We start from the raw sequence: 11,001 nt of genomic DNA, 5'->3' as shown, positions 1-11,001 counted from the left end.
TGTTTCTTCTCTCTCCAAAGAGCCCTTGAGAGCGCTCTCACACACAGCGTGGGAGAAATGCCAGAGGCTACAGAGAGGAGGAGCAGATGGAACAACAGGAAGGAGAGAAGGAAGAGATGGAAGGAAGGATAAAAGGATGGATGGTAAAAATAAAGGGTATATAAGGACAATGAGAAACAAATAGAGAGGTAACAGGAAGACAAGAGGCCAGGAATCAGCCTGTTCATCTGTGTCTGTGTTCTTTGCTAAGGGTGATATTGGGTCAAACTCCGAACTAAATTCTAAGGGAAGGGGCACTGTTTATGCTTAATGCATGAGGTATGCTTTCTTGACATTTTTACCACTTTATTGTTCTGTATGTTTTCAATTTCAGTAATGCCATATGTGTACCTGTCAGTAAACAAGCGCTTAGTGTTACTATTCCATTACATTTAACCAGCATCCATTGAGGTCAGTTTGTGAGCAAAGACATTTTCTAATACAAGTATCCTTTACACTGAACGCCCTGCAGAGGGAGCTGTTTGGGAAAAGAGCATAGAGCTGAGGGGTTTTTTTACCGGCTGTGGAACAGATGGCCTGGAGTCGTCCCTGCTGCTGTCGTTCAGGTAAATCTCGCTGTTTTTGGAGATGCTGTTTCTCCTGTAGTACTCCACCAGCTCGTTCAGGGAGTTGAACTTCACATTCCAGATGTGGTACTTGGCCTTGTTCTCCCTCATGATTTTGAAATGCTGGACATCACTCTCGTGCCTAACCAGAAGAGAGAGGATTCATTTACTCATTGACTTGACTTACGTACACCTTGCTTTTTTCTTGCTGTTTTTCGCCATTTCACTTTTAGGAAACATTTCTACCAGTGGTGTAGTCTATTTAGCCGTAGTGGGTATACTGTGATGTAGTCTTGTTAGCTGTAGTGGGTATACTGTGATCAACCCCAAATGTCAATATGTATCCTTGCCTATTTTTAGTGGGTATACTGAGATGGTGATGCATTTTAAGTGGGTATACTGTGTAGTCCTGTGTAGTCCTGTGTATCAGACTACACCACTGATTTCTATGACCATGATCTGAGGTATGCTTACTGAATCAGGTTTTTGGCCTTTATTGTAAAGGAGAGTGAAGAGAATGAAAGGAAGAGTGATGAGTGGGAGAGAGATGGGGAGGGATCGGAAAATGACCAGGGTCGGACTCGAACTTGGGCCCCGTGGGCACTTGGACCCAGATATGGTACGGGGGCTGTAGCCAGCTGCACCACAGGACCATCACATAAAATAAAAAAAAACTACCTTTTCCTTTTGGTACATAAATACTAGTCTAGAGGAATGCGCCTGGATTCAGATTCAGGGGAAAATAGGGCAGGGGGAATGTCTCTGATTTCGAACAAAGCTTTTTTCAATAGCCAATCGCAGAGAAGTGGCAGACCTTGTGAGTATGCACATGTACTGGGTGTTTCATGAAAATACCGCCGACTGCGGACTAACAACCAAAACGATGGTGTTTAGTTTGCCTTTGTAACCATCTCTGGCTAGCCTTTGCATAGGCAAATGAGACATCACTTCTGCAGAGGTTTAGAGCAAATGTTGTTATGAACTTCAATTTCTTCAAAAATCGACTCTAAACATGCTTCAATTGTGTTTGTATCAGCAGCCATTTCGCACTGGTTTCAGTAAGAACTTTTCCCTATGAACACAACGGAAGTGAGATCAGTGGGCGTCTCTGAAAGTATCTGTTTTCCTGGGTACCCAGATTACATAAATACCATTTTATTATATATGAGCCAATCGTCTTAGAACAGGCTTTCTATCACTCGTGTTCACTAGGGGTCCCCTGTGAGTCAGGAGTCCACAGTGACACCACCTGAATCCCACATCATCACTGAGGACAGCAGTTGGGGCCCATGGATGATTTATGAGATGGGGACTCACACAAATCACCCAATCTGACTGCGATGCCGAGGCAGTTGTAGGCGCTGCAATATTAATGTGACATTTCCACATGGTTATGCTTGCCAGGCGGCTGACGGATGAAAGAGAGAGGCCTGAGTGGGTGCTACTCCGGAGCAACAGTGGCACGGACTGTACTGATCAAACTGATGACATGGCTAAAAAGGAGCCAGGCTAGTCAGTCAACCCAGAGGGTCAATTAGGGCCGCTGCATAACTGAGGCAATCACAATGAGGAAAAGAACGCCATGTTTTGTGAGTTAATATAGCTGTTAAATACCTGAGTATAAACATGGTCCTCAGTTGACTCCCAGTAACTAACTTTATACACACAAAAACTCATGCGAGATAACTGTGCACATTATTAACAATCCAGAGTATTTATGTGAAGGACTAGATTTCACACCCACTTGGCTTTTCTCCATTTCCATATGATCTCTCACATACTGCACTTAGCCTTGCCATATGACACAGACTATGGGTGGACATCTTAGGGACTCTGAGGGATTCATAGTTCTTCTTCCTACCGGACAGAGATGGAGAAGGCCCCAGGGGTGCTCTGGCTGCCGCGGATCAGGAACCCCCCCATGTCTCGGTCCATCAGAGTCTCCTCAGCGGAACTGCGACTGGCGTTCTCCTGGAACCAGCTGGAAAGGGCCAGTGGGGATGAATGTAAATATGGCCATACATGCATAATCACATGAGCTGCGCCTGACATATAGTTACATATGCACAGAACGTGCGCACACACACACACACACACACACACACACACACACACACAGACACACGTTCACATACATACACAGACAAACACACACACACGTTCACATACACAAACGTTCACATACTCACACATATATTCATGGTTCACATGTACACATGAAGTAATCGTAAGCATACCTGGGAGTCTGTCTGTCAACATAGTTTTTGGGCACAAAACCTTCGTGGCCGTGAAGCTCTGCTTTAAACCAGTCGTCTTGGACACCCAGGATCTGAGTACAGAGCATGATTACAGTAAGTAGGACAGCAGGCCCATCTGGGTGCGCTGCATCTGTGCTTCAGAGGCTGCTTATAACCACAGGAAGCGCACTAGTCAGTGTGCAAGATTTTCTCATTCACTGCTTGCTCTCATTCTTACTGCCCCAAGGTCGACTTCGAGACCTGACCTTAACATTTCTATGAACACCCTGACTACTGTCTTGCTGTACCGTCGGTCCATTAGACCCAACCAAACTACTGGTAGTGGCTATCTAACAGATCATAAATTAGTCTTCAATTTAACAAACCATCGTTATGTCAACCTAACCTCAGTCTGATTCTAACCCACTCCCTATCTAACCTATTCATCTTCAAACCAATAGCTTTCTGATGTTATCTGGTCAACTGCTTACCAGAAAGCATGACAACTTTGACTCGTCACAGTGTATGTAACCTGTTGAAGACGCACCTTTAGGATGTCCCCTTTCCGGAAGCTGAGCTCGTCCTCAGCTGTGGCATTGAAGTCATACTTTCCTCTGGCCTCCATGGCAGCGGGCACGGAGAATCAGCGGACCAGGCCACAACAACGGATTAGGTGGTGCTCTAATAGCGAGAGCGAGAGAGAGAGAGAGAGAGAGAGAGAGAGAGAGAGAGAGAGAAGGAAAGAAAGATGTAATAAGATACCCACGCACACTAGCGCACAAATGAACGAGTACACACACACACACACACACAAAGACCCCTCTCTTTACCTTCAGATGCAGGTATGAGAATTTCACTCAGTGGTTTTCCAGCACCCACCACAAAATCTGCAAAACAAGACGAGACAGAGCTGAGTGACTAAAGCACAAGCAGGAGAACCTGTGAAATGATCACAGGTCCTCTGCAGCATCTTGCTACACACACACACATACTAGGGTTGTAAAGGTACATGTATTCGTATCGAACCATTTAGGTACAGGACATCAAGTTCAATACAGATGCGTACTGAATGTACCAAATGCAACCTTCAACAGTAGGCTTTTTTGCTTGCGGACCATGTCATATCAAATTCGAGTTCCCATACAAACATATTAAGTGGTGGAGAATATGTCAGTTTAGTCAACTAACGTCAAAAAACATTTGACATCTTTTCAAAATACTGTTCCTGTTGCGCACCAGCAATATTGTCAGTGAATGTTAGGTTAGCGGTACCTACAGGCTTACTGTACCGAAAATTAACCAAACCGTGACTTCAAAACCGAGGTACACACCCAACCGTGATTTTTGCGTACCATTACACCCCTAACACATACACATGCACAGCACACCGGGAGCCATATTGAACAGAATAATTCTCTTTGCTACCAATAGCTGTGGGTGAGTGCCATGCAACAGGCAAGGCCTAAAATCTAAGTGATAAGTCTCACTAATAAATCAGTGTCTATGGTGTATCCTCTATACTCTCTGTACACAGTCAGTCAGCCAGCCACACTTTTAAACACTACTGTTAAACATATTTTAGGCATGCATGGACTTTGACCACAGCCCACCCCACTAAACCTATCCTTTAAATGATCTGAATATGGTAGTGAAAGCGTGAAAGCTGAACATCAGATGAAAGCTGAACGCTGAAGCGGAGACTTATCTGGCACTATCTGTCACCCACATTTTGATGGCATTTGGCCCACTTTCCTTCTTTCTGAGTATCAGCAGCGTGAGCAAAGACAAGAGCAAAAGATCTGTTGCTTGGAACAGGTATCGCCGCTTGGTATGGCTTGATGCACTGCAAATGTGCACACACTACTGCAATGAGGTGGAGCGGAACCAGTAAATCCCCAGTTACTGCTCAATCCACGACACACACTTTTTCACTGACATAAGCACAGCATTCCATTTACTTACTGTTATGAAAACGCAACGCAACATTTATCTTGAAGCTGACACGTTGACTACCTAATAATGTCAACGAAATTAGATTACATGAGAGTGTTATACATCTTAATAAGAAAGCACACGCTGAGCGTGATCTTATGTGGGCCATATTTAAACATACTGCAACAACTCTGCTACTAGAAATTACACACTGTGGCAACACACAGTGACATGTTTGTTTGTTGTTTAAAGACTGATAACACTAAATGATTATACCGTTGAGATTTTGAGCGTGATCATTACATGACACACTGGTGCGGAGAAGGCACGGAATGTGCCAAAGCACAACATAAAAGTTCCAACTATGCAACCCATGTTTGATTGGTATCTCCATACACAGGTAAAAAAACTGTTGGGAAGATAAAGAGATGTTTCTGACTATTTCTGATCATTTCTCACAAAGGCTGATAGGAATCCATTTATCAAAACACCCGATGTGACTGTTTGTGTGTCTCCAGCTGTGGACATGCTTTATTGCTTTCCACTTATCCTCCATGATTCAATTGGATACATTGAATACTGTGTCAGAATCAAAAATGATATTCAATAAAAACAGACTGGTTTGTGTAATTCAAATGTAATGAGGTCTAATACATTTGGCAATCCAGCTTTTCCTGTTCTTTTCCTCAATACTGTGGCATCTGATTAAGATATCGGTGGATGGATCATGAATGTGTATTTATATTTCACTGTGATTGTGTAACCTTTTAGGTAAGGGATAATGTATAGACCCTTTCATCAATACAAACGAAAACAATGCTTGAACGTTCTATTTGGGCCCCAATCTACTTTCTCTACATTAAGATAACATATGGAATGTTAAAAAGTAAGTCTTGTGGGGCCAACTACGATGCTGATAATGGAACTCTCTTGAAAGGGTCCATAGAACGCCGGTCATTAGCCTACTGGGAAAATAAGTCCCGACAGGGCGAACCGGACGGGTCTTGTGCCGCCCTGAAGGGACTTATTTTCACAGTAATGACCGGCGTTCTATACATTATCCGCTTATTATACGGTTACTTGCCAAAACGAAATAATAAACTCCCCACGATATGACTTTAGCCTACATAACCTAGCCTATTTGTTACCGTTCATCGTGGCATTTGCTGAGAAACAAATAGTTCGCAACACACGCTGCTGAACTTGAATCAAACATTCTTTAGAACACAGCTGATCAACCGTCTGCTTTCACGTTTGAATGAAGTTCCCTTGCGTAGTGATATGAAAGACATTAATCAAAAGCACAAAACCCGTTGCCATTGACAGCGGTGATTAAATGCTTTGCCGGTGATTTATGTAGATTTAACAAAGGCCCGAACGTTGGGAAGGCCCATTCATGTGAATGGAACGTTCTGCAGCACTCTGAAGAGCCGTGTAATAATAATTAATAACAAATGACTGAATTATTTTATGATAGTTCTCCTTCTTACCCCGTTGCCTGATAAAGTGTACCTCACCTCCCCTGCACACCTGCGAGAACAAATCAAAGCATATGTCACATCTGGATCCTCATGTACTATTGCTTTTTTCTAAAAACAGAGCGCCAACATCAACCCCCTTCTAACATGATTTTTTAACAGAGAGAAGAAGAAGATGAGCATGGCAAGCGCATAGCCTCTGATATGGCATAGCATATTTGTATACGCTGTCAGCTTTGATGCTTTTTTTTTGTTGCTGTTGTTGTTGTAGCACCTTCTGTAAATCCATTACCAAATCATGGTTATCACTCTAGCATGTCTTCAGACTGCCAAGAACTGAGAGAGGAGTAGTTCTGGAGAACGTGCCATTGGAGAGAAAACCACAAGACCTGACCTCACAAGTTCTGACTGACTGACTGCAAACGTTGTATTTCTGATTTCTGGGACAATGCGGAGCTCTGTAGGCAGCACAGTAACTGCCAGTAAAGACGTCGCAAAACTTTCTCCTTAGCCCCCGACGTAATTGGGAACGGATATGAGGGAAAACAGAAGGCTAATTACTATCACTTGCTTCCTGGTGAGGAGAAAGGAGGAAGGCCCTTCCAAAACATCCCTGTGGGTGGACTTGGGAATTAAATTAAATTAGCGGGGAAGTACAAAGTGGCCTTTCTACTTGTCCCCTGTGCTGGAGAGGGGAAAAAAACCATACTCTGTGACGAAAGAGAAAGAGAGAGGGACATAGAGTGAGATGTAGAGAGACTGAACAAGCACAAAGATTCAGAGGCCATGCATTTTGCTAGGCAAACTGTTTGTCTCTCATCCTTCTCTCTCTGTTAAATTTTAACTCTATCTTTTTCAATGTGCTGCTCATACCACAAATGCTACTGTCACTACCTTTTCACTGGCACCAGCAATGGGTTACGGATTTAGTGCGGCAGACAGACTCCACACACAGTCAACAAAAGAAGGTTTTTGGATAGGAAGGCAGGGTCACATAAAATCATTTAGGGACAGATTACTAACTACGGTAAATTAAGTGGTTTGGCTATTTCGTCTTTTATCCTTGTAATGCTATAGTGTTTATGTGAGTTTGAAGAGGATAAATGCCTTTCAAGCTGAATGAAAGAGAAGCATGTGTTGAGGAAAAGTTCTAATCAGCCCTCAATGATTGCAAAGCCATGTACTGTAGACTTTCTATGAAACATTGTGTTTGAGCTCTCAGGCTGTCTACAAATACGTGTTATGTTAAGTTATGCAAGACTCTAGACAGAGCTCTCTGATCTTCTATGCTGAGAGTCATTCACATTTACACATAAAATATATTTCTTTTTTTATAATCAATCACAACTGACACTGGTTTAAGGGACAAAGGGTGTCTTTTTTGATCGATCACTAGTTAGTGTGCACTGGTGTTCTGCGTGACAAGTGATGATGTGAGATTGAGCATGTTACTCTCTCTCTCTCTGTTCTACCAAACTGCTAAACACCTTCAACTAGTGTAGAGTCCGATTCCATGTTAGCTGTATAAATAAGTACAAAAATATCATGCTTAAACACAACCTACAAACAGTGACATATTTTGTACACCCAGGTTAAAAGTGATGATGTCATAACAAACCTTTTTAGCTCTCCTGTTGTGTTTGGTTTATGTTTACTAGTTTTGTGTTCCTGGTCAAAAATGACCACTGCATTATAACTTATAAATCCATAGTTACACATATATTATCATCTAATGTTGTGATAGACCTTTGTATCAACTTGTGTTCTATTGGATATAACTAGTTTTGAACTTCCATTGGCTATTTATGGCCTGCAGACCTCATTGACCTGAGCTCATGCAAGTCAGAAAGGTTCCAATGGGGGCTGGAATAGAACCAAAGAGGGTGTATTTGTGTGTGTTTTAATGTACAGAAGCATACATACAGTCCATCTGATCAATAAGTACAGTATGTGCCTGGACTCAATTTTATACACTGACCATTTTCTCACCATTTTCTACACATGGGTGTTCTAAAGTTAAATAAAACACTCAAATTGTTATGAAAAATATATTTGTTTAGTGTGTTCAGATGCCCTGTGTTAACAAAGTTATGGATCCTCATGGTAGTCAGAATAAGTTAACAATATTTTTGAGAGAAAAGAATTGTCAATCGGTCACATTTGACCGCGAACACAACAGGAGGGTTAAAAAATGCAAGATCTACATGCATGGCATCATATTGGAAGAACTCAATCCTCAATGGCTTAATTTCAACATTTGACCGCGAACACAACAGGAGGGTTAAAAAATGCAAGATCTACATGCATGGCATAATTTTGGAAGAACTCAATCCTCAATGGCTTAATTGCAACTAGTGTTAAAGTGTATAATAACAAATGTTTGATAATAACCAATTTCGCTTTCCTCCGTCCAAATAAAAAAAACATCTATCTCTGCTTCACCCGCAATCAATAGTTATTTATAATAACTGTTATCACAGAGCGTCTCCAGGATGTGCTATCTTATCTAGCTGCTAGCTGATCTGAGAGTTAATATGTCAGTCACACATGTGGGGGCTGTCAGTTACACATACAAATGTAGCTTTCCCTGGAAGGCAAAAGTCATCCAAAGTTAAATGGGTCCTTGGTAAAAAACAGAACATGCTACTGAGGGTTGGGAGAAACTGTAAGTGAAAAAGACAGACACTACCAGGGGAAATGTGCAGAAATTAATTTGCCTTTCTCAAAAAAGGAAATACAGTAAAATCAATAGCAGTAGCAGAATATGGCACACAATCCAATACACATGTCAAATGACAATAATAAATGATGGTTTAAAATATTAAACATTTGACAGCTGAAAGATATCTTCAGATAATAATCTCCAGATTGATTTGATTAACCCCCCCCCCCATCATATTTTCTCTCCCAATTAAGTCCTTTAATTAAATGACTGGCTACATATTAGCCAAACTGTCCCATACAGACTTCTGGTGTTGTTCTGGAGCAGACAGCCATAAAAACTGTTAAATGATTAACTCACACACAATATGCTCTTTAAGTGCTTAGATTAAACACAGTCGGGATGTTCCCACTGGGCCCTCAGGGTTGGTGTATGAGTACCAAACATCAAACAGCCTTTTCCAGCTGTTTGTAAAACTATTTGATTGATATTAATAGTTTCATATTATCCTGCTGTTTTGATTTAGACACATTTAGTGGAACCATATTTCACACTTCTGAAATAGTATACAGTAGATAAGGACAAAAAGGAACCAACTTTGATTGAACAAAATGCCCTATAAACCTGAATCTCTCTCTCTCTCTGCCTCTCTCTCTCTCTCTCTCTCTCTCTCTCACACACACACACACACACACACACCTGGGCCCTGTGCTTTTAGGGAAGTAAGCTTGCTTCACTAAACAAATAGGTACATTCCCACGTGTTGCATATCACTGTTGTCCCATTCATCTGTCAGTACATCCTGATTAAGAGCATGCAAATATTAACTTCAGCCTACATGGTTCTGTCAAAGAGCACTTAAAGTTCTGTCAAAAAGAGCATTACCAACACAAGTACGAGTACCTACAAAGTGCTGTTGCATCATGTAAATGCCACAGACCCCAAGACTGTAACACCAGGATTTGCAATTAGAGAATATGAGTCAGGTAACAACATCAACAGCAGACACATTTGTCTAAAATGGTATACACCAAAGTATAGGCTACTTAAAAGCAAAATTAGTCTAAATACGGTTGGAATATTTGAAGACATTGTACGGAGTATGTCAACTGAAGCCTGGCCAATCAGTATTGTAACCTCAACCAAACTCAAAAACTAAAACCTTATATTTGACATTGCTGCATTATTTGTGCGTAAAGCGCGAGGACTAGTAATGAGCGGTGATAGTGGTAGCAGGAGAGGAGATAGTAAAAATAGCAGAAGTAGAAATCTGTCCTACTATAGTACAGTATTTGTTGTAAAACCCTCAATTGTAGCTGTAAATGAATTACTCACGTTCAATATCATGCGATATGTCTTGCGAATCACCACATGGAAGGGCTGCTGTTTGACATTCGATGACAGGTTAGCTGTCAGACAAGTCCTTGGATTCAGCCAAGCATTACTGAGAAGACATCCAGCATCAAACTTTTTTGGTTTCGATTAAATCGAAAACTGTCTCCTGGCAACTGTACAGTTTCGTCGGCCCCTTGTTTACGGAAATAAAACAAAATATATAACAGATTTCAAGAATCAAGAAAGTCCCTTAAAATGCTCTTTATCGACAGTAGTACCACCCACGGTCGATTCAAGAAAAAGAGCGTGCTTTGAAGTTCGGGCGTCTGAGATGCATCCAACTATCTTGCAGCAACAGCAAACTCCTCCCAGATAAACTAGAACTCATGTTGCGCATGGTAAACGTGTACATGCACTAAATATCCCACACTAAGACTGCACTAGAAATATGTCCTAATCGCTTTTGTGGTTTCTTATGTAGCCTAGTTTGTTTAGTTCAGGTCATTGTTATTCATATATTCACATCAATTCTCACGTGTCTTCACCATAACTGGTTGATTTTTCGGACATCGGATATGACACAATTATGGTGAATTGAGACAACTTTAAGGTAATAGTGAATATGTGCTTGTGCAAGCAGATTGTAGCCTAAGTGCTAAGGCAAAAGACAGGAAATGTGAAAGAAGCATGGTTTGACATGATAGAAGTGTAATTTCATGCTCCTCCCCCTTTCTCTCTCTCTGTCCCCTTCC

The 11,001-nt window shown here is 41.6% G+C and overlaps 1 protein-coding gene across 4 annotated transcripts in view; it reads right to left on the bottom strand.

Moving 5' to 3' along the window:
- LOC121704925 (growth factor receptor-bound protein 2-B-like) overlaps positions 1 to 10,707 on the bottom strand; it is a 14,357-nt gene extending 3,650 nt beyond the window's left edge. The window contains exons 1-8 of one of the 4 annotated variants that reach the window (XM_042085479.1): positions 10,250 to 10,701; positions 6,265 to 6,304; positions 4,805 to 4,855; positions 3,673 to 3,729; positions 3,390 to 3,523; positions 2,843 to 2,934; positions 2,467 to 2,586; positions 558 to 747 (exon numbers count right to left, since the gene is read on the bottom strand). In XM_042085479.1, the coding sequence (XP_041941413.1) occupies positions 558 to 747; positions 2,467 to 2,586; positions 2,843 to 2,934; positions 3,390 to 3,467 (480 nt within the window). In that variant the 5' untranslated portion in view covers positions 3,468 to 3,523; positions 3,673 to 3,729; positions 4,805 to 4,855; positions 6,265 to 6,304; positions 10,250 to 10,701. Of the gene's footprint in view, positions 1 to 557; positions 748 to 2,466; positions 2,587 to 2,842; positions 2,935 to 3,389; positions 3,524 to 3,672; positions 3,730 to 4,804; positions 4,856 to 6,264; positions 6,305 to 10,249 lie in introns of all 4 variants that reach the window. The other 3 variants (XM_042085478.1, XM_042085480.1, XM_042085477.1) reach the window with 3 other exon arrangements.
- Positions 10,708 to 11,001: the final 294 nt, after the last annotated feature.

The sequence above is a fragment of the Alosa sapidissima genome, chromosome 3, assembly GCF_018492685.1.
Source record: "Alosa sapidissima isolate fAloSap1 chromosome 3, fAloSap1.pri, whole genome shotgun sequence".
NCBI classification, from domain to species: domain Eukaryota; kingdom Metazoa; phylum Chordata; class Actinopteri; order Clupeiformes; family Clupeidae; genus Alosa; species Alosa sapidissima.
This window is presented reverse-complemented; position numbering and strand designations above follow the sequence as displayed.